The following is a 24792-nucleotide window of genomic DNA, read 5'->3' on the forward strand; positions in this document are numbered from 1 at the left end:
TCCACACACACAGTCCCCACACACACTCACACACACACACACACACACACACACACACACACACACTCACACTCACACTCACGCACACAACCCCTGTCCCTCAGCTCAGGCTTATAGAGGCCCCCCCCCCCCTCAACCCCTCACCCCAACCCCCTTGGCCTCCTAGACCTCAATGTCAAGGGCTACTCTTCCCCAAAGCAGTGCTGCTCGTGTTACAAAGGTCACTGACTTCAGTCGCATACTTTGCGTTTTTTTCTTTCTCTCTTTCACTCCTTTTCTCTCTCTTTTTTTAGCTGCTGTGACCTGGGGCCAACGGTCCTAATAAAAGCAGGAATCTGTTTGGGCACCCAACTCCCTCGCTCAGATGTACATTTCACGGAGCAGGGGCGTTCCGCGCAATGTCCAATAACACTTCTGTTGACAAGTTGATGTCCTCACGTCAGATACGCGTGTATCAGTGACACATGAGAGACACTCCCGTCACGACATGCGTTGGGGGAGATGGAGAGAAGAAAAGCAAACATTCTAGCTTATGATCAAACCTATCACTATTGCCTGCTCGCGAGTCATCGTGGCTATTAGGTCATGCCCCTGTCAGGGTGTGCTGCTCAAACTCAAGGGAATTAGACACTGTCCCCGCTGCAATGAGATAGGGCTACTGTTGGGTTGGGTCAGATCGCCCCGAGAGGTGTGAGTAATGCTGGAGTAGAACAAAGGTGCGATAGGCATAATGGTGCACTTGGAATAATTGTGCGCTGGGGATAATGGTGCGCTGGGAAACCCAAGCCAGAAGTGGAAAAGCGCTTGTCAGAGAGCAGAGACCTTGAGCTGTGAGGCTCTAATTGAGACATACAGTAGGGAGCCCCCTCCTGGTCCTCAGGACCACACAGATCCCATCAGCCTTGGCACCACTAATGACAGAGAGGAAGATGCCCTGACCTACTCACTCGCTTTGCTTTGAACTGGGAAAGAAAAGGAGGATAGAAAAGAGAGGGTGGGATGTTTAGAGCCAGACAGACGGGGAGAAAGTGAATGAGAGGGAAAGAGAGAGAAATATAGAGAGAGAACTGGAAAGAGAAGACAAGATAGAGGAGATAAACTAGAGGGCAGAAGGTGTACAGACACATTCAGATAGATCTATATAGATATTCAGACAGAGAAACGGTGAGAGATGGTGAGAAAATGAATGAGAGAGAAAGATAGAGAGAGGGAGAGAGATAGAGAGAGAGAACTGGAACGAGAAGACAGGATAGAAAATATAACATAGAGGGCAGAAAGTGTGCAGACGCATACAGAGAAACATTTAGGGATGGAGATACAAGACAGAAAAAAGAGAAGCTACAAAGATATACAAAGATATAAAATAAGGGGGGGGGGGGGGGGTGCACACAGAGATGGACAAGTAGATAGAGGAACAGTGAATGAGAGCAAGATAGAAATGAAGAGAGAAAGCTTGGGTGAGAGCGCAATCTCAACATGAGTTTAAGACTTACACTCGACCTTCCCTTTGTCCCATAAACTTTGTTTATAGACTGAGAGACATGACGTTGGGTTGACCGTGTCCTGTGTGCCATGTCCTGTGTGCCATGAAGTCATGCCCCATAAACCATGAGGTCTACAGTGACACCCAGTGTTGCTTTTGGCCATGATCCACACACCCAGCAGCCACCAATCAGGCCATCAAAGACTGCAAGGTTGCAAGGGTTTCCTTAACTCTAGATGCCCAAACGTGACCGACTTAAGCGATCCTACATGACATTAAACTGTCGCAATTTCCAAAATATATATCAGAACCCTATAAAACCACCATGACACACAATTTAGATTTAATTGTGGTCTGATCTTTTATAAAAAGGAATGATGTCAGATCCCCGGGCCTGTGGTTTGCTATATCGGCATCTCACTTACAGACTAATAACATATATCAGCTTTGGACTGGGTCTGGGTAACTTGTCAGAAATAGTACAAGCTCTTGTTTTGGGTTTCTTGGGTTGTATTCAGATGTGCTGAATGTCATTACGGCAGGGCTTTCATCTCCACTGTGGTACCGGACGCCTGGGCGGTCACCAAGCCCGAGCCAGAACCGAGGCCCAGGCTGCTCCGGGTCTGCCCTCAAAACCCAAAGCCCAGAGAACCCTAGAGGCCTCAGACAGAGAGGAGAGGAGAGGAGAGGAAGAGCAAAAGAGAAGAGAAAGAGTGAGGAAAGAGAGATAAAGAAAAGGAGAGCGGGAGAAGAAGAGACAGAGAGAAAGAGAAACACGTGCTCCATAATGGAGGTTTATCAGAGCCATGTGCGCTCCCTGCCTGCCTGCCCTCCATGGGACTCCAGTGCGAGAGGTTGCTGGGTGGAAAAAAGGCAACTTAGTGTGAACTCTGGCTATCAAATGTGTTATGAAACCATGGGGGCAGGCTGGCAGAGGCTAAAATGCACAGTGCACACACACACACACACACACACACACACACACACACACACACACACACACACACACACACACACACACACACACACACACACACACACACACGTGTACACACGCTTCAGCACCTGAGTGGGGGGAGTGCGTATAATCCACTCATACCACATACCCCATGTGCCTGTAGCCAGGGCACCACATACACATACACAGACACGTACACACAAATATTCCCCAATTCACATACATGAATAAATATACACAAACATTCCTGATTCCCAGTGCACACTTACACACACCACACACTTTCACAAGCCTGAACATTGCCCCACACACATACAGATACATCCATGCACACACTGTGATGGCCCAGCCGGTGAGCAGTGCCCCACATGGCTACAAACAGCTAGACAAAGGCAACCAAGAGGCGTGGTGTTGGTTGGGCGGTACTACCCCAGAGGAGTGTCCTAGGGAACTCCTCCCCACCCAGGTGTCTCTGGTTATCCCTCACAGGTGTGCTGAGTTAATCAGACAATCAGAAGCCTTTTTAAAACTCACCAGAAGGTACTGAAGACAGACTGGCTTGAACTACCAAGGAGTGGGAACCAGACGCCTGTAAAGCCAGTCTCAGGGTAAGAGGCCTGCGGCCACTCTATTTTTTCGAAGAGGAATAATTTCTGTCTCTCTCTCTCTCGCCTCAGGAAGAGCCAGACGGAGCCCACTGACGCCATGTGCCAACCCGGTAAAGTTTTGAGTTACCTTTTTGCACCCCCTCCTTTCTCCCCCGCATATTCTAAATAAGACTTCTAAGTTGTTTTCACCGCAACTCCTGTTTCTGTCTCCTCTGTTCACATTTGTGCACCCACTGTTCTACCTCATAAAGCCAGGCTCCCACAACACCTGCATGCACACATTCACACAAGTATGCACCCTTTCTCTGTCTATTATGCCCTCCACCCTTCCCACACACACAATGGGCTCCTTATTATATGACACGCACAGGAGCTCAGTTCATCCACATCAACTGGCCCGTGATGACACATCTCCAGTGCTGAGCTCACTTCTGCAGTGGCATCTGTTTTCTAATCTGAGAGTTCCACTGACTGACTGATGTTTTCACTGACAAACGTGGGGCCCTTGCCAAATTCTCTAGATTCTGTGATGTGATGCCATCTAGTTGCACACACAACCACTGTAAGTGAGACTGAAAGACACTGCTCCGTGCCTCCACAGTTGACCTTAGCTAGCCTCTGGGGCATCCAGGGGGTAGACAAAGATTTTCCACACAGAGAGAGCTCCACCAGGCAAACCTGTGATGGATCACAGAAGTAATAGTCTCCTGCCATCAATCTTGGGCTAAGATCAACAGTATGTTCACAAAACCTTTTAATGCACCCCCCCCCCCCTGAAACAAATGTGTTGACAGAACTTCATTGGCTTAGACTAAACAATTCTTGTGGCATGTGCTTTGTTCTTGTGAACCTATTCATTCTTTTGACTCAATCGAAAAAAAACTTTCCAAACTGACATATTTGTGGTGTTTTCCTCGTCTCTGTGAATTGAAACTCCGTCAATTCCTTGGTAGAAATTCCTTGATAGGCTGTAAAGAAAGGTTAAAATTTAGCATCGAAGTGCACAATGCTACATTTTAAGATTTATAAATGGACAATAAACTTGATAAATCTAGACAGTCAATGACAGTCTGGGACAGGAATTATCCGACCCATACCTGGCTATAAAAAAGTCATTGTGTGAAAGTCAAAGATACAGTGAACAGGGTGAATTCTTTGACTGAGAGAGAATCGCTGTGGCCTCTGCAGTGACTGAGATTTGGGATGAGACTAATCTCATGTAGGTGCGTGATATGTGTGAGTGTGTACTGGGAATCTGGAATGTTTCGAGTGAATATATGCATTTAAGTATGTGGACTGGGGAATGTTTTTGTGTGCGTGCCTCAGCTTCAGGCAATGGGATGAGATATGGGATGATGTCCTGAAACCTCCAGGAAAGTCATCTCAATTACATCCTCTGCCTCCAAACCAAACATAGGAAAGTACCTTCACACTCTCATACTCATCCCTCATAACACCTATCTTTTTTGTGTGTGTGTGTGGGTTTTTTCCCAGCATGGTCATTTTTTTATATATCATATTTTTCCATCAAACAAACAGGCTGACCACAAGTTCACAAATCACTGTTGGTGGTTGTTTGTTTTGTCTTTAGCTGAGGGCTAAATTAAGAAATGAGTGTTTGTTGTTGTTTTGTCTTCTGCTGATGGCTAAGTTCAGCGTTGTTGGTTGTTGTTGAGTTGTCTGTAGTTAATGGCTTACAGTGCTGAGCTAGCAGTTACAGTAACACATCACTCTCTGCTCTACATAACTCATGGCTGGGGTTTTTGAGGCCGGATATATTGGATTGACGCGGCACGCTGCAAAAAGCCCTGTGCCACCTGACGGGCGGGTGGGGGGGTGTTCTGCCTGGGATGCAGCCCGTCTGTGGTTTGTGAGCCTAGCATTATGGCCTCATTTTGCTACTAGCCACAGGAGCTCACTCCAGGACTCCCTGTAGTTAAAGCGCACCAGTGGTCAGACAGTAAAACTAAATTTAACCCCCCGTGTAACTGTGGAGATTTTTTTGGGGAGTTTTTGAAAAGAGCTCAGGGCTCGGCAGGCACACACACACACGCACGCACCCACCCACACACACACACACACACACAGACTTGATTCATTTCCATTCATGCTCTAACCCAAAAAGCTCAGCTAGCGGATCCTGTGTCCGCCGCTGTGGCGGCCAATGAAAACAAATCCTTGGTGCGTTTGTCAACACGAATACCTTCACGCGTCAACGTTCTGTCCAGACGTGCGCTTCTGGGGATGGAAGTGTGCTTTGCATATAAGATTGCAAATGACGGGTGCTGCATGGACAACCATGTTTTGTTTCACGGCAATGTTTCTTAATACAGCTGATGTTTAAAAATCAAGATATAAAAGCAACAGGAAGCATTGTGTAGAACTGGAGACATCTGAGTGGTTGATGTGTTTCACAATTTAAATATATGCCTCATTGTCAGCTTTAAGGGGGTTAGTCCGTGTTGTCCAATAAATCACGGAGGTCAGAACTACCCCAGAGGGTTAATCTTTCAAGGTGTCTGCAAACAGAGACTTGCTAAAACACAGGCACACATGCATAGACATACATGCAAAGACACACACACTTATTACACGGAAAATGTGAAGACAAAAATCTAATCCAAAATCAGTGAATTTCTTTGCTGTATCCATCCTTATAGGTGGAGCAAGAGATGTTATATTAACAAGCTCCCTCTCTCTCTGTTTCTCTTCCCTTTCTCTCTTTCACTCTATCTTTTCTTCTATGGAGTCCTGGCGGATGGCTGCTATTTTAATCAGTGGGGAAAGCTGAAGCCATTGCGGAGAACATCCTTCATCTCCTTGGCTGCCCTCCTTTCTGAGGAGACGCGCCTGCTCTGAGGACCCAGAGAAACTCTCGGGCCAGAATGTCCAGTTGTGCTACATGAATCTCCAATTGGTTACCCTGCCATTTTATAAGCACCTAATAACTACGCTACCACGCAATTAGCATCCCTAATTCTTTACAGATAAGTAGGCCATTAAACACCTTCATTCATTTGGCAGCATCCTAATTGTGAGTGGAGATGTATAAGCTATATTTGATACATGACCACTGTAAGATTCATGATCAAGCAGCTGCTGTGACCACCAAAAGTTGGCCAGCAGAATACCCAAAATGGTTATCTTATCATGGTCACAAAGGAAAGGTCCCCAACACTGGATTTGCTCAGACACCTGGGGTCAGGAAGCAAACTGAGGTGTGTGAGTGACTGCAATTAATCATAGTATGGGAATGGGGGAGGCCATTGAGAACCATCTCAGACAGAGAAACCAGATTATCATATAGAACAACAAAAGGTTGCCAGACCTGTTTGCATTACAAGCCTAGGAGGGATCTTAGAACAGTATATAAGGCTAGAATTGGAGATGCTTGTTGTTCATTCCTACACTGCTGAATCCAGAGTATGGTTCTCATCACTGCACTTTACTGGAATAAAGATTGCTGCATCAGAAACAAAGAAACCTCCTTCATTTCTTACACCACTGAGGCCGATATCACATTATATCCCAGAACGCCAAAGTGACTGATATTCACCAGATTCAGGACAAGGGTTTTTTGGAAGACGCCTATAAGGCCTACGTATAATAACACAATTACACCAACAACAGTGAGATGAATTGCTGGAGTGGACCTTTGCCTTTTGGACATGGATTCCTTCTGTCTTTACTGTTAGAGCTTGGCGCTGTCAGCATCCTATGTCTGCCACCACTGTGTCATGCAAATCAAACAAGAGGAGAGGATGACAAGTGCTGCCAATGCTGATTGGCTGAAGCGAGACTTCCCGTATCCAGGTTCCAAGTGGATTGCTGAAGCAGACAAATATCATCTGGAGCGCGTGCTAATCAAGCACAGTTCCGAGCACTGAGGTTGAGGTCAGTGTCATACGAAAGGGGTATTAGTCTTGTACAGCCAGTTCTGCACAAAGCACTGAGTGATGGATGTACCCCCTTGCTGCTTTGGTTACAATCAACAACCTGAACGTTAACTTTTTGGATTGAAATGCCATTTCTGCAAAAACAACCCATAGTCTTATTGCTGTTTCTATTTGCTGTTTTGTAAGTTCGGCAAATCAACAATGAGAGAGACACAAAATAGACCTCTTGTTCACTAAGGTGCTATTGACAAGGACACAGTTACTACACTAAAAGGCTCCAGTTTATTCTGGTGTTTCTTATGTATTTATCTACTTGTGGTTTGTTGATTCCGATGGTGTTTTTTTCATGTTAATTAAGTATTAGTTTAGGGAAGTTCAATGAAAGTTCAAAGTCTGTAAGTACATGAATTGAACTGAAATGAATTAAGTCTTTGTGATACAGTTCATTACAGTCAAAGGATAGTGACACACTTTTATCCAAAGCAATAGTCATTACAGGAATAGTGTACTTGCAGTTCAGCATCAGTGAGAGTGCTGAATCCAACTGAATCCTTACCCTTGGTATTCGTACGCGCTACCAGCTGAGCCACGAAAACAGAGTACTGTAAGAGTGTTCCCACAACAACACTCTGAAATAGGTTCCTTGAGATCCATGCCTGGAACAATAAGGGCAAACAGGTTGTACTGCCAAATGTAGTGAGCCAGACACTGCAACCCAGAAACGCTTCTTTAGAAGCTGGTAGTGACAGTGGTGAAAATAGCGTCAAATTAAATTACCCTACTTTCACTGTGCTATGTTTTATCGTTATTGGTTTCATGTGACAACATTTTCAGTTGGGTTTTCTAGAAATAAAAATGAGACTACTTTTGTGTGTTTGTGTGGGTGTGTAGTTTTGTTTGTCTCAGTGCCGTGGTTTTCATGGTGATCTCAACAACAACATTCCCGCCAAAAAACAATTTGACATTTTGCTACATTTAGGGGTCATTTAGATGGGGTGGCCCTCAAAGAGGGTTTTTCTTTTGTCCTGGGAAGAACTGTGCATTGTGTTTGGGAATAACGAGAGAGAGACTGGCTTCCAGTGCATTTACGACACTCCCGATTAGAATAGAAACGCTGACAAACAATGCCCATGTTTTGAGCGTTTGCCTCTCCAGTGAAAATAGTTTTTGTTATAAATGCAGGGTCTGCGAGGAGCCCCAAAAAGGTTTCATGGTTTATCAGAGGCTTGAACAGACAGGAAAATTATATTCTGGAGAGTCGTGAGTGGCACATCTAAAATAAGCATAATGCTCCTTAATTGCTCGCTAAAGCAAAGAACATTGGAAAAATATGGTGACTCACGATGAAAATGTGTATATTATTAGTCCACCACCAGGCAGTTTCACTGAAGCCCTTTGTTAAACAAGAAAAAAACACAAAGCAGGTACACTGAACCACTGTTGTGCAGAAATGGTAAGTTTGAGATTGCTAGCATCAGGCCACGCACGCAAAAAAACAACTCCAACAATTCCGTCATCCATGGAGTCTGAATGCTTCAGTGTTACACGCTTGGCAACAGGAGTTTCTTTGAGGGTTTAGTGATGTCTGCCTGAGTTCCCTTTAGCTGCTTGAGGTCACCGGGTTTGATAGGTCTTAGCAGCTGAGGTTCCCTAGTCCTGTCCTGATTGTCCAAGTCTACAGTGATTACACAACTGCAAAGCAATGCCATTTGCCATGTATCAAAGGTCAAATCTACTTTATTGTCTATTCGGGGCATTACACTGTCTTTGGACTCACCACACATCACAAATGCACAACATCATATACAATGCGATGTCTGTGAACACGCGACAACAAAGATGCAAAATGATATATGGACCCTATACAAATGTATGTATTTGCATGCAGGCTAGACACATGCATGATTTTTGTTTGTGTTTTACTCAGTCAGTGTGTGTGAGTGTGTGTGTGTGCGTGCGTGCGTGCGTGTGTGTGCATGTGTGTGTGTGTGTGTGTGTGTGTGAGTGTGTGTGTGTGTGTGTGAGTGGGTTGCATCACGTGCTCTATGAATATACAGCTCCCTTTGGATTTCTAGCTCACGTTCTGGCTCTAGCTGTGTTCCAGCATCTGTCCTTGTTGACAGCTCAAAGCTCCGATGTGATGTATAACAGCATGGGAAGAAACGCCACAGAGTTGAACTGCTTTAGGAGGTTACCCAAAATTGACATTTCCAAGTTCAACTACTTTGAGAAGATCAACATAGACCCTTTTCATATAAATTTTGACACCTCACTGACCGCAGTATAACACCCTGAGAACCTCCTTCTACACTACACGCACGCACGCACACACACAGAAAAGTTTTTGGTTAAATGTCTATTGGCATAGCGTGTTCTACGCTTGCATGTCTGCATGTTCACGTGCAGCATGTTTATGTGTCTCCTGAGGCACTAAGACATGCTCTCTTGATCACATTGTCCTCCTCCGGTATATCTGCTGACTGCCCAAAACTACAGAAGCATATAGAAGCCAGATGCTTTTGCTTCTTGTTTTGAAATTTCAGGTCTGTGAGTGAGTGTGTGTGTGTGTGTGTGAGAGAGAGTGAGTGAGTGAGTGTGTGTGTGTGTGTGAGAGTGTGTTTATGTGTGTGTGTGCTGGAGGAGTTTATGCATCTTTACAATCTTGCCTTCATTATTTCACTGCGTATGCATCTCAAGTGGTATAGCAAGGTGCTGAGGTATTGGGTTCAATAACAAGGCAATGGGTTCCGTAACCAAGGGGTAACATACACCAGTGGCCATTTTGGATAAACATGCAAACTGAATGAATGTAAACAGAGGTATACAATGTATACATACGTTGGATAAAAGTGTCTGAATATTGAATGAATGTATTGTGGATGTGTTGTGTTTCCTGCACACATGTATATACATAAACTGTAAGCTACTGTAGAAGCCCCTCTGTCTGTGTGTGTTATGGGTGATTCCAGACTCACGCTCTCAGTCTGGCTGCGCTCCATGGTGCCAAGCTGCTGCTGGATCTCTCGCAGGCGCGCCTCCTGCCCTCTCCTCTCCCTCATGTCCTGCAGGACCTGCTCCCCCAAATGGCCCTCTGCCTCTGCCTCTGCCTCCGCTGGCACCACGAAGACCTGATGTGGACAAGATTGCCATGCCTGTCAATCTTTGTGTTTCTCAAGGCTCACGCTCACAGACACACACAGACACACACAAAAAAAACACACACACACACACACACACACACACACAAGCATGTACACACATACAGATAGAGAACAGCTGAAGCAAATACCGAAATTACACAAACCCCAAAAATATAAATGAAACACATTAATACAGACACACAGAGAGACTCACACACACACCGAGGTACAGGGAGCGCTCCCAAACCAAACACATCTGCATGTGTCTCAGCAGTAGTGCACACGTGCTGAGGGACCAGTCATGCGCGAAGGTCTAGTAATCATGTCAGTACAGCAGTGTGAATCCAAAACACTCAGCAACCCCCCCTCAGTGAAAACAGTCAACACTAATATGCAACTCCAGCATCTCTCATCTCATCTCTGCATCTCTCATCTCACTTGTGTCTCACACTAGTCACTAGTCTTGCTACATCGCCATCAGTGACTCCTGTTTGGCCTGATCTCTGTTGGCCAATTCAGGGTTTCCACTGCTGATCTTATGTATTGTGCAACTTAAGGGGGGCCAACTGGACTGAAAACAACTGTAGCCTTGGATAAATCACAAGCTTTATGGCATCCATGTGCATTGAAGGATGAACTTTGGAAGGCGTATGATGTGTGTGTGTGTGTGTGTGTGTGTGTGTGTGTGTGTGTGTGTGTGTGTGTGTGTGTGTGTGTGTAAGGGGTGACGTAGTGCCACATAGACTAAACTAGCCTCAGTGTCCAAGGACAATGTTCTGGTGTATGTGGGTCAAGAGGAAAAAGGGGGAATCGTGTCTGGAAGAATTTATTTCTCTTGCATTCATTATCTGTTTCTCAATCTTTCTCTTGTGCTATCTGCGCTTTCACTAAATCTATCTCTTTCTCAATTACTCACTCTCTTCCCCAGTCTCCATGCTTTATTCTCTCACTTGTGGCATATTCTCATTCTCTCCCTCTCTACCCCTCACACTTTCCTCCTATCTTCTTGTTCTCTCTTCATCTCTCCTTCTACCCTCATCTCACTCACACCTCTTTCTCCATCTGCTCACTTTAATTTTCTTCCCTAGAAACCTGTTTCCACGCAAGCCCTGAGGGTATGCACGCTGCAGGCTACTGCAGAGAACGAGAGAGGGAGAAAGAGAGGGGGAGAGAGAGATGGAGAGAGACAGAGAGAGTACACAGAAGCTGTGGTCTGTCCGTATCTGAAAGCCTCATCTGTAATCTGATGAGGACATCTCAGACCTGTTGATGATCAGTTAGCTTTGTTTTGACCCCTTTTGATTTGGTTGCTGGCTGACCCCAGTCCAGGTTGTGTGTGTGTCCGCACCAGAGCCGAGGTGGGCCGCTGGTGCTTTCTGTTCTTGGCGTGACGTCTTGTGTAGTATATCTTCTTAAAAGGATTTGCTCATTTTCTGGCAATTTTCAAAGAAGTATAAACAGAGGGTTTTTTTTTTTTCTTTCCTTTTGCCTTTCTTTTTGACCTGAGTACATCACTGGCTTGCGGGTCAGTGTGTGTGCAGTTCATGCGAAAGTTTCAAGCCTGCAACGGTGAGTCTGGATGGCAATCTAAGATTCACGTTCAACCAGTATCTTGAGTGAGATAAAATGTTTAACAAAGCAAAACATCTCACCATTGCAGGCTGTTGTCTTAAAACTTTCATATGAACCACACACACACATCCTGAGTTTAAAATGAGTTAAACAATCAATCTCTGTTTAAATTTGAGCCACATAAGTTGCTTTTATGCTGTAACCCAACATAAATGTGGATCACAGAAGGCTATGTTCCCTTACCACTTTGCCTACTTTGCCCATAAAAGCATTCTCATGCTCAGGGGCTGTTGACAAGCTAAATTTCAACTTTCCAAAGTCTCGCGAAAGATTGTGTTGCAGTGGTTCCCTGAAGGGAGAAAGCATGGCGTAAAAAAGAGAGAAAACTAAACACAGCAGCCTCACTTTACTACCATCTTCACACCACTAAGTACACGTCTTTGAGAAATGAAAATATTTCTCATATTTAGACTCAAGTCCGTTTTAACTCCTGGTTTTGAACTTTATTTTGAAGTAGAGTGGAAGACGGTAGGCAAAACAATGACACTCTCACTTCACATCTTCATATCTACAAGCACCTTCGCATTGCATTTGTGAAACATTATAAGGTCGTTTTATGCAGCAGATTAATATTTTCAATTTCAAATGACCTACTACACGCTATCCACTCTTTTTTTTCTCTCTTCATTTTCTTTTGTGTACAGAATAGCTTCCAGAGCTGCTCTTATGGTACGGTATGTGCCTTGTTCTAGTTCTGTGAGTGTCAAGAAACTAACATGGCACTCGATGCCCTTACCTCATCCTCTGTGTTGGAACTCTATGTAGTGAAAGGAGAAACAGAGATGTCAGCCCCTTGACCTAAATACATTGCAACTGAGTGCTCTGTATTACGCTCAACCCCAATGGGCCGCGGCTTGGCTTTGTATCTGACTTTTATAACTAAAAGATGGAATTTGAACGTGTGATAACTGCAACGCAATAACATGCCATAATATGCAGTAAGCGGGCTGCTGCTCGTGGTTGTCTGAACATAAGCCAATGGACCGCAAAATAACACCTCTGCTCAGCACGCGGCACAATGCTTCAAACCATTTCAATACGGAAAGTAGGTCAGCTGATCCATGGGGGCCAAAACCAATACCAGTAACTTTGTTTGAGATGTCAAACGTCAAAGCTAATTTTTTGTCTTTTTTTTTTTAAGGGTTACAAAACACACTGGCAACGATTATCTTGGTAAGAACCAGGGCAGCTTCTATGCGATGTCACAGACACAAATTCTTGGCCTTCCGTTTCAGATACGTTCAACAGAGGGCACCAAAACAAGGGGCTGGCCCATATTGATCATGCAAATATGACATAAACATATGAGATATCAACGGACCACCCTGGAGTTCAAGTTCATAGATTAATTTAACTGAATTCACTCCAAACGCGCAGCTCGCCTAAAAAAGGCATTTCTCGCTCACTTCTCAGGAACTAATGAGACCTCTTGATGCTCTGTTCAGGCAGAGCAACTGAGAATGATACCTTAATTCATCTCCTGAGAAATTTGGTTCTGAGTAGGTCTTTTAAGGTTAACACTGCTCTGTGCTTCCAGAAGTTTCAGGATTTGGCAGTAAGGGTTTTTTTTATTTAAAAAGGAAATAAGAGGAAGAGGATAAATGATCCAACCCAATGTGGGTCCCAGCTGTCTCTCTCCTTGCCAGAAACAACAGCCGGATCTTTACGGCCACATTGCGGCCTCACAGCAATACATCAAAAAGAAAAAGGTAATTAGGTCACGTTTGCACTAGCTCTCCTTCATGCTGTCTTTTGGAGGCTCTCTCTGGTGAAGAGCGCCTTTCTAATGACAGTCATGATGCAGCAAGCTTTTGGTATGCGCTCATAGATAGGCTAGATTTATTAGGCTTCTTCAGCTGGAGGGCTACCCAGGGGAACCCAGAACCAGGTTAAAATAACAGCGCTCACAAGACACGAAAGACTGACATCTCACTGCACAGAGTCTTTCACTGTAGTATCTACATGCTTTCAACAGCCTACTGGGGAGGAAACTTCGGTTTGCTTCTGGCCCTCTGTGGGAATTCACACACACTTCATCAGTATGTGAGTGATGACAAGCTAAGAGCTAAAACCATGCAGCACTAATTTAGGTCAGCCAAAGTATTTAGTCAGAATCAGACATGGCACACACACACACACACACACACTGCCTCTGGTAAACAAATCGACACTCAGCTCTGTAGTAGTAGTATAGGCTACATGCTCATATGTATAACTAATATCCTACAGGTGTGTATGTTGCCCACCATGTCTGCACTCATACAGAGGTGTGTGTACATGTCTGTATACTGCCCAGAAACCAACCAATCTTCAATTGCCTTCTTCATTTGCCATCTTTTTTGTCATCTGTGGGTGTGCTTCCTGGCCATTGAACCCATCACATTAATGTTGAACACATCTTACTCCAGCAGAGTAGAGCTACTGGAACACTCACAGCAGGACTCTCACACCCAGAGCACAATCCACACCACAACTGCCCTGTCCAGCCTACAGAGACCAGTGTCTCAGTTCTCAGGACGGAGCCTGGATTAAGCTCCCACTTTAGAGAGGTGATATGTTTCAGGGACAGCTAAGTCACAAGCATCCACAGCAGTCTAAAACTCTGGAGGGCATGCCATTATATGGGAGTTCAGGAGCAAAGGTCAGGGGTTGACTAACAGGCCTCATTAAAAACCATGTACAGAACTTGCATTGGGTTTAAATATGGTTACGTTTCTGATGGACATTTTTTATGAGAATGTGTTGGTATCTGAATATATAATATAGAAACATATGGTACCCAACACAGAAGTAGATAGGCTATCTTTAGCTAAGGGGAAATCCGTGGCTAAAGCAGGACATTGGAAAGAAACACAACATTTATACATCTATTCTATATTTCCATCCTGTGGTAGAACTGTGCATAACTGTAGGAGTCATTACTCCTTTCTACTTTAAAGTGGTAAACGTCAGGCTAAACATAGAGGGTGTTGGTTTTGTTGGAAAGTCGCTAAGCTTAACAGGGAAAATATAGAGGCAGTATAGATGTTGAACTTTGCAAAGCTATGCTGATGCACGTGCAAGAGCGGCCCTCCTACTGCTGGTAGGCAAAACTCAACAACAGGCAATCAGAGGGATAGAGGGATAGAGAGAGAGAGAGAGAGAGAGAGAGAGAGAGAGAAAGCGCGTTTGAGAGAGAGATACTTTTATTTTTTATAATTTTAAGATTATTAGAACAAATATCCCACAACATCATGTCCTGCAAACATTTCAAGTTATTGGTTAACTAAACAGCAAACTATTTCAGTACATATGCAAGTATGCAAGTATTCATTTAGACATGCATGAAAACAAGACATGCAAGCAAAATCGACAGGGGCAATACATTTAAGTGAGAGAGAGAATGAGAGTGAAAGAGAGAGTATGACAGAGTCAGATAGATAGTGAGAGAGAGTCAGTCTGTCAGTCAGACAGTCAGACAGTCTGTCAGTCAGACAGTCAGTCAGTCAGACAGTCAGACAGTCAGTCAGTCAGTCAGTCAGTCAGTCAGTCAGTCAGTCAGTCAGTCAGTCAGTCAGTCAGTCAGTCACTCGATCAGCTTTCCTGTAGCCTTCCCTCAGCTCTCCCCTTCAAAGCTCTCTTCACTCTTCTCTCCCACCCCCCTCTCTCCTCACTCTCTTCTCTCTCTCGGTTAGTGCCACGTGGACCGGGAACCTCGGCCAGGCCCTTTCCGCACGCAGCCCCACAGCTCGCGGAGCTATTAAAGCCCTGTGGCTGACTGCACTGCAGCACCAGAGTTCTGGTTCCATGCAGCCCTGGCACGGAGCCCAGCAGGCTAACGCCCTCCCAGGCCAAGGCCCCAGGCCCCGGCACGAGGCCCAACCTGCGGCCTGCTCGCCTTTCGCAGCCTCTAAAAGAGGAGTGTGAGAACCAGGCCTTGGCTTTCTCACATCAACACCTGCACAAGCGGATCCCCCCTGACAGCTAATGTCTCAGCAGCTATAAGCTACAAGATAATCCCCTGTCTGATCCGTAAGACTTAATTTACTGCGGCCGTTTCTATGTTGAGAAAACAGTGTGGACATCACAGTCCGAAAAATAATTCATGCTGTGCAGATTTCTTTGAGGCAATTGTGGGGTGGGGGGGGGGGGGACCAGAGCACAACAGGAATCTGTCACCTCAGACGTTTCCGTTTTCTTCTTCTTTTTTTTATGCTCCCAGTGAACACAAAAGTTCAGATTTTACAAGGCCAGGTTGGATCACTCGCAGATGACATCCTGATTGCTGCACATTCTTTAAGTATTAGAAGATAAACTCACGGGTCATCTGGCCCTCGTAGCCCTGTTCTTTGGAATTGAGGGTGGTCTGGATCAGTCTGTCTGTATTTTTACAGATCAAAACCGTATGGTGAAGGTACAGCCCAAAAAATATGACACACACACACACACACACACACGCACACACACACGCACACGCACACGCACACGCACACGCACATGCACACGCACACACAAACACACACAGACACACACAAACACACACACACATTCACACATATCCATTGTTTCCATGGCTGTTGATACGCTTACCATCTGCTCATAAAATAAGACAATCTATGAATTGCAGGAAATAATTGCATTTTTTTATGCTTTAAATATTCTCTCAAGGTCTTGTGAGAGTGGCACTAAATCGTGAGAGAGATAAACAGACTTAAAATGGCAACCAGCTTAAATGCGTTTGGCCTTGGTTGATAAATCTGTGGAGCACTGTTCATGTTATATGTGTGCAGACATGAGGCGATGAGCGTGAAGCTGGACTGCAGGTAAAATCCTAAGGCCTCTCCCCAGGCTGGAGGCCCTGTTCATCTCCTTCACATCCACACATCCTCTATCCTCTGGGCTCAGTGCCAAAGAATGATGCAACAAACACAACAATGTTAGCGATTAACAACACTTCCCCCTAATACTTATCAAAAGCATCTGGACTAGCAAAGCACTGGAATGGCACTATCTTTTCTCCCCGACTCTGACCCCTTAAAATCTTAAAAGTGGCACCATGGTCAAGACTAGCCATGTGTGTGACCTACATATCCAGCTGTTAGCAATCTCCGATGGTGACGTTAGGTTATTTCTTATTGATTAGATGCAGCTTGTAAAGAAGATATGAATTGGGAGCAATGGCCGTGGCGTGCCGGAGGCGCCAGCCAAGCTGCTTTTGTGCAGGCGCTCAAGGAGACACAGGGGGGATGCGATCACTTCCTTTCCAGCCCCATCACAGTGTGGAGGGTAGCTTGTAACAATGTAAATCGCAACGAGTCAACTACATGAGTAACTTAGATCATAGCGCACAGGAAAGAGGGACTTCAGCAACTTGGAAAAAAATAATTTGACATAATTTTTTCTCTTTTTTTTATGAAATACTGTATGTAGGCTAGGAGAAACACGTGCATGTTTTTAACTGATTCAAGTGTAAATCCACAACATTTCTCATAAGTTAGTAAAAGCCAATAAAGAAACTAGGGGTGGGGGAAAAAATCGATTATTCGATTTTTCTCGATTCTCTCTAAAACGATTCTCTCTAAAACGATTCTCTCTCGATTCAGAAAAGTTCATAATCGATTTTGTAATAAAAAAAATTAAAAAAAAAAACTTTTTTTTTTTTTTTACACATTGCGATTATTGGATTGTTCATAGAAAGTCAAAATTGTGACAAGGAAAAGCTTTTTCTCTAATAAAAAATAGAGAAGGTAATTCATCTGTTGATTTTCTTTAATTATCAAACACAAAGTAGGAAGTGTAGCAAAGAATCTGAGTAGCAAACTCGAATGTTTTAAAAGTCGAAATGGATTGATAATCGTTTTATTGGTTTAGAATTGATAATCGGTTTTTTTACACATCCATTTTATGTTGAAATGCAATTATCGATTGATTATTGATTATCAATTCGAAACCGATAAAACGATTATCGATGCATTTCGACTATTGAATCATTTGAGTTTGCAACTCAGAGTCTAAAATCACTTCCTACTTTGTGTTTGATAATTAAAGAAAGTCAACAGATGAATTACCTTCTCTATTTGCCTTATTAGATTAGAAAAAGCTTTTTCACAATTGTCACAATTTTGACTTTCTATGAGCAATGCAATAATTGATGCAGCTTGCATTTCAACATAAAATGGATGTGTTAAAAACATTTAAAAAAAAAAGAAAATCTTTTAATTGCAAAAATCGATTTAAAATCGATTTAAAATCGATAGGCCTAATCGATTTAAAATCGAATCGTTGACCTCTGAATCGGAATCGAATCGTGAGGTGCCAAGAGATTCCCACCCCTAAAAGAAACGTATGCCAAAGGTCTTTCTTCATCGCTGTTGAAACTTGGATGGTTAGATCAAATCCCTGGTGAGGCAAGCGTGGACAAGTACAACTCACCAGTCGAAAGCTGCAAGCTCCTTATAACAATTCTACTGCGCCATCGTCTCTGCACAGTCCAACAGGACATAAACAGTGAAAGCCACCATTTTTCTACCAAAACTACCCACTCAATGGGAAAAGATACTGAGATCCCTCATTGTTTGAGAAGGTGAATTCATTGGACGTTAGATAATAACAGTCCAGTAGACTGTTTACTGTAACTGCCCTCAACAGAAACACAACACTTCTGTCAGTGACTTGGGTGGTTCAGCAGTACACAGTGAATTACCATATTAGTACATCTCCTCAGTAAAAATGAGTCTGTTTGTTTGTTAATGCTTTAAAAGTAACCAAGGCCAATGGTTAAATGCCATTAAGACCAGCACTCCTCCAGTAATCCCTGTGCTTCGTTTCAAAATGACCTCAGTTCCTCATAATGTCTCCTTTGTGGGGTTTTGTTAATTGTACATATTACGTCATTTAACATGGAGTCACCTTTTGCATATAAAACATAAATGCTTAGTCTACATTTACCCATATGATTGCTACCGTCACGGCCACACTAAACAGGCTATGCATCGATCAGTCCCCTCACACATTAAAACAAGAAGCATGCAACCCAATCTCCGTTTTATACAACTGACTGACATTAAACATGGCACCCCTTCATGAGTCTGCAGCATTGCCTCCACATCCAGGGGGCCGAGAGGCTGTAAACGTGTGCCACTGTAAATCAGCTCCTTTCTGTCTTGAGGATATTCCTCCAGGGATTACAGGCTTACCAGAAGTTTCAATACTTTGCGGTTGACCCCTCCACTAATTGGGACTTCCGCAGTAGTGAGTCGTGCCAGAGTGGAGTTTACTGTGTTTTCGCAATCAGCGTATGGCATTGGCCCGTGACCATTTCTATTCAATTTTAATATATTAAATGTTTTGTCTGACTAGTTTGGTAATGCAACGAGAAACGTTTTATTGGAGATCATGCTGACAGGACTGGTGGGATGTGTAATTACCCCTAAAAGGGGTTTTACAATGTGAGAGGTGCTGTACAGGGAACCAGAATGGAAAGCTCGGACTTGTTGTGATCTAGCAGTGTACACCTTTGATGAGATATGCAGTCTGTGTTAGGGGCGATGTCCCAATTTTTCCATCATAACAAAAAAGGAAAATGCATTGCGAGTCCTAAGCCTTCATGCACATCTGCTCAAGGTAGAGGAACTGTTACTCACACACAGAGGAAACTACTGAAAGTGGCTCTTATTGAAAGATAAACAAATATGCAACACTAGGCCTCCAGCGATAAACAAACAAATTCCTTCTCATTTTTGCTTGTATCCAAGATTTTTTTTTTTTTTAGTGAGTGCCTATTGATTTATGGGATTCAGCAATGTTTTCTTATTTTAGTAATTCTCTTAGGGAAGAGAACATTTTACGAGCGTGAGCCAGAGCACTTATCTTGTTTTTACAGTCCACAAGGAAACATACGTTTTAAATTTGAGGAACATAAAAAAACTCTACTTTAATTCTGAAAAACTTAAATTTGTGGGCTAAAGAAATACTATTGGTCCACTGATCCCAATTAAAATGATAAAAAACCCTGGGATGATATTAGGTGTTCAGTTTCAGCTCCTGAATGGCTTGAATACTGCTCTTAAAAGCTTTGGCCACCCAGGCCTTATACAGATGATATGGTTTTAGAGATCACACAGATCTAAATGACTACTGAGCTGTTTCAGATTGCTAAGAACACTGGCCAATTTGCACACGGCACAACACCTGCCATTAGATAGTATTTAGGGGGCGTCACCTATGCTAATAATGAACAATCTGCTACACACCTCCCATTTATGATACATAACTGTACAGACCACATTGGAAGTCACACAGCAAAGCTAACTAGTAGACACTCTGGGCTGAATAAACTAAATTATGGCCTTCTACATGTGATCATACAGAGCTGCCAAAAATCCAAAACAAAACAACGCTGGACGTTTAATGAAGTGTTGCTGAGCTGAGCTGTGCTTTGGTCATGCTAAATACAGTAGGCAACACCAAGCGGCTTCACTGTACAACACCACTGTAAACGATCAAACATGTTTGCCCATGTGGTCAGCACATTGTGGAGGTCAACAGGGCGTTCCCAGGACTGGTCTGTGACTCACACCGTTTTTGAAGGCGAGGAGACAGCGAGTTGGTCTGCAGCAGGCGAGAGCTGTCAAGTGTTTCCCATAGCTCGAGCAAAAAGTGGCAAAGTGACCTCATAGCATGACAGTAAATAAAGAAACCGCTAAATGGTACACAAGAATAATAAGACAGAAGTGGTGTAACTATTAAAATAACACACACACACACACACACACACACACACACACAAACACACACACACAACTAGTCATTTGGAAACTCTTCTTTCTCATAGGAATTCTCAAAACAATATATGTGTTATGCTATATTATGCTATATTATTATGGTCAGCAATAGCAACATTAAGAAATAGGCCTGAATAAACTAAGCTCAGAGTTATTTTCAGAAAGAGCCTTTGAAAACAATTTTACCACACCAAACATAAGAAAATGTAAGATTCTCCTCAAAGGTAACCTCATTCTATTGAACCACTAATGACTTGGTGTATCATGCTAAAAACCACATGACACAAACGCACACATACATACACACATATAAAAAGGAAGTTGAGGGCTTATGTTGGTCCACTTTAAAACGATTCTGCCAATTAGCGGAGCCCTACCACCCCCCAGACCCCCATGCTCCCCCAGGGGTGCTCTTTGTAACTGTGTGCAGTAATAAATGCCCCACCCTGGGCCAGATGGCATGGCTAGCTACCCCTCTTGATGGCTCCACCTTGGGGTTTAACATTTGGGTGGTGCATGGAAACTGAGATGGCATTACCACAGAAGTGTTACCATGCCACAGGGCCCGGTGCTAGGCATGAGGCGCAGAGGTACTGGAGGCACCACGAAGGCACCGGAGATCACTACGTGAATTTGTTTCTTGCCACAGAAGGGTTGGGCGTATGTCAATACAGGGAGGATATTGCTAATTATTTGGTATTGATATAGTTTGTGCCACATGACCCAGTAACTGTGCAATGTGCAACTGTGCAATCCCTCCTAGACATTCTATTTCATCAAAAGGATTATGGAAGCACATGAACATCCAGTCCAAGCAGAAAGTTCTTGGAGTACGTTTGGAAGGTCACAGTTTAATATATTACTTCAAGTTCTGATTTGTGAAGAGGAGCATTCCAGGATTTTCTGATATTCTTGAAAAGTGATGTTTAACTGGTGGATTCCGTTTGACAAAAAATGGTCCGATTCCAATCTTATGTAGCGCAACCTCTTTGATACTTAGATTTAATGCCGGTCCTACGCACTTTGTAGAATGAAATGGAAAAAATTCAACACAAAAAAAAACAACAACTGCCTGTTACATAACCTTCACACCTTCAAGATGTGCTCACCATAAAACACATATCTGAGTGCTGCTTCACATCGGAGCGAGTACAAGATCAGGCGAGTTTATAACCGTTTTTTACGATGATAAGACCCTTTTGAATCGCAAGTACATTCACTTAAATATAACCACATCGGTTTCTGGGGAAACGTTCTGGTAGCCTATGGTACCGTTAAACTACAAAAGAGTATTTCAAAGTAAATATACCCTCTTGGGAACTCCTGTGAGAACAAGCACTAAATAATCCCCATTTCACAAAAGCTGAGGGAGGATTTCTGAGGACCAACATGAGCCACACACATCGTTCCATGTGGCTTCAAAATTTAGAGCCCACATTAAACGTTCGGCAGATCACATAGGCCAGGGAAATACCTGATGGTAAGGTGCTCTTTTTATGTACAGTTTATGCTCTTATCCGCGTTTGCACTGATTTATTGTGAAAGCCTTTTAAATTCCTATGTCTGGAATGGTACCAGGTAGAGGAGGAAGATAAGCCTTTCTAGAATGTGTGTAGAAGCTTGCCAATGAGATCCATGTTCACCATGTTGCTAGACTAAATAGTGCAGATTTAAAACTGGGGTTTGACATGGACTGTGTACATAAAAAAGACAAAGTGGCATTAACAAATTGTCACCAGATGAATTAACACTCATCTCTGTTTGGACATATTCGGTTCTAAACAGTTCAATTCACTTGGACATTTCCAACAAACTGAGCGTTTTATGTGACTGCTTCAACCAAGAGGGGTTGAACTTGAACACCACAGGCCTACTACCCACACAGCTTATACTGATTCCTGCAGTCTTGAAAGACCTCAACACAAGTGCCTGGCCTCCCCTGGAAATTAAAGGCGACCAGGTCAGCCATTTATGGCCCTGGCACCCGCCCATCCACAGCAAGCCTTTTAATTATGTTCTGGGTCAACTCGCTGAAGACGGCTGCAAGAAACTGTAATATATCCCGAAGAATGAATCAATTACTCTCGAACCCTGGCCCCAGCCGCTAGAGTCCAGCTGAGACAAGTGTGCTGGAATGTGTTTTTGCCGGAGCTGGACTCAATATTTCCTCTAAATTATTCAGCCTTCAGTAAAAGACGCTCGTGCGTATAGATAGGATGTTAAGGGCCAAATTTGCAACCCCATGTTTGAGGCCAGGGCCTCCTTGTGGAACACACAGGGACGGGAGAAATAAACTAGGCACCGAACTTTTCAAACGTAGCTATTAGTAATGGTTCACGGATCAGAATCAAGAATTCTCTGTAATCTAGAACTTCCTAATGACTGTTTGCCGGGAAGATCCAATGACTTTGATAATCATGTGTTTTCCTTTAAATCGCACAGACATCTTGAGAGCATATGAATGAGTGACCACTGAGCGGATTCGTCCACAGCACCTGGGGCAAGATGTCGGCCAGACAGATCTGTTGATGCTGAGCGTAGAAAGCTAAAGAGCCCTTGCACGTGAGTCATACAGCTCCTGCCCCCAAATGGTTTTAATTAGGCGTCTGAGCAGCAAACGCTACTGGAGAGAGTAAAGCAGTGCCCTGCCCTCACCACACACACACACACACACACACACACACACACACACACACACACACACACACACACACACACACACACACACACACACACACACACACACACACACTCTCTCTCTCTCTCTCTCTCTCTCTCTCTCTCTCTCTCTCATTCTAAAGAGCAAAACCTGTCTAGCATTTTTTTTTTTTACAGCAAAAAGGTGAAATGGGCAACAAGTTATGAGACTGATTTATTGAACATGTCTGGCCTTTCTGCCCTCGGCCCAGCCACTGAAACTACTAAATGACATCCTGTGCTCAAGACAAGCCTGCCATACATCACAATCAAATGATAATTTATCAGCATCTGTGCAGGACAACACGTTCGTTGTCCTGTCTCCCATTATAAAAAATCCCCGTCTTACTCTGCCATGACTTTTTGCCATGAACATACCATGGCTCATGACTAGCCAGCAGCCACTAAAGTGCTGTTGCAATTATAAAGCAGCTTTTAAAGTGGCACGCTGGGAGGAGTGGGGACAGGTGAGAATAAACCTTAAGTCATTAGATAACACATCTCTCTTTCCTCAACGCCTCAGTAAACAGGTCAGGAAATGAGTGATAGCGGAGCGGGGCGGAGATCCAGTGAGTAAGTGTGTAGTTCTCAAGGTTTGCAGAAACATCTCACTTCTATTTTATGGTTTGTTGAACTCTCTCTGTCCCATAGCTTTGTCTCATCAAATCACAAGGTTGAGAAGGTTTCCATTTGGCCGGCAAATGAACGTTAGTCAGAGTTCAAAGTGGGACAAAGGGTCTCACAACAACTCTTGCTGAGATGAAAAGAATACCGTAGGAACAACAGTAACGTTGCACTACAAAACACTGATATCCCTGGTTCAAAATGGCTGATGATAGTTTTTTATTATTTTGGGCAACGTGAACGGCTGCCATACAACAGTGGAATAGTAGACAGTAAGGAGACATGCTCACAGCTGGATAGCCCAGGTTGATTTGGCTTGGAGGTGCCTTGGATTGCAATATTTCTAAAAAGGCATAACAACTTACTCTGCAGCTCCATATTAAAATTGAAAGGGAAAAGAAAAGAAAAAAGCATCACTGTAACCAAACAAAGAGAACCATTTTGTTGTTAAAGGTCCACAGGGGATACAAACAATGAATTCCATCAGAGAGGATAAACAAGCCATTCAAAACTGACTTTCAAGATTCACATGGTTTCAATGGCTGGGGTGCCCCAGAACGGCATGTTCAAACGCAGCAGGGAGCCGAAGCAGATCTTCACCATTTCAACACAGTGACAGACCAAATGCTCCTGATTTAGCACAACTTTTCTATGACCTATTGTTTTCAGCTCTTTGATTTCAATATGACATATAGCCGTTTGTGGTAAACAGTGCAATAGCACTCTCAGAGAGAAATGTGTCCAACTCACTCACACCATATCATGATTCAAAAAAATGATCCACAAAAACATAACAAGTATTCTGGCCCACACTGTAATTCACCAATAACAAGGCAACTGAAATCAAAACCAGTAGTACAATTTCAAGGCTGAACACATAATTCAAGGCAGAAGCATGCTTCATGCTGCAAAATAATGCTATGAAACAGATGACAGCGTAACATCACATTGGTAAACTACATACAAATACCTAACTGAATGGTGGTCTATAA

The 24792-nt window shown here is 43.6% G+C and overlaps 1 protein-coding gene across 1 annotated transcript in view; it reads right to left on the reverse strand.

The window, feature by feature from the left end:
• Positions 1–24792, reverse strand: part of fsip1 (fibrous sheath interacting protein 1) — a gene marked incomplete at its 3' end in the record, with an annotated part of 36957 nt that overhangs the window by 4007 nt on the left and 8158 nt on the right. The window contains exon 9 of the mRNA XM_080850186.1: positions 9921–10073. Coding sequence (XP_080706312.1) covers positions 9921–10073 — 153 coding nt within the window. The remainder of the gene's footprint in view (positions 1–9920; positions 10074–24792) is intronic.

The sequence above is a fragment of the Sprattus sprattus genome (genome assembly GCF_963457725.1).
Source record: "Sprattus sprattus genome assembly, chromosome: 13".
Lineage (NCBI taxonomy): Eukaryota > Metazoa > Chordata > Actinopteri > Clupeiformes > Clupeidae > Sprattus > Sprattus sprattus.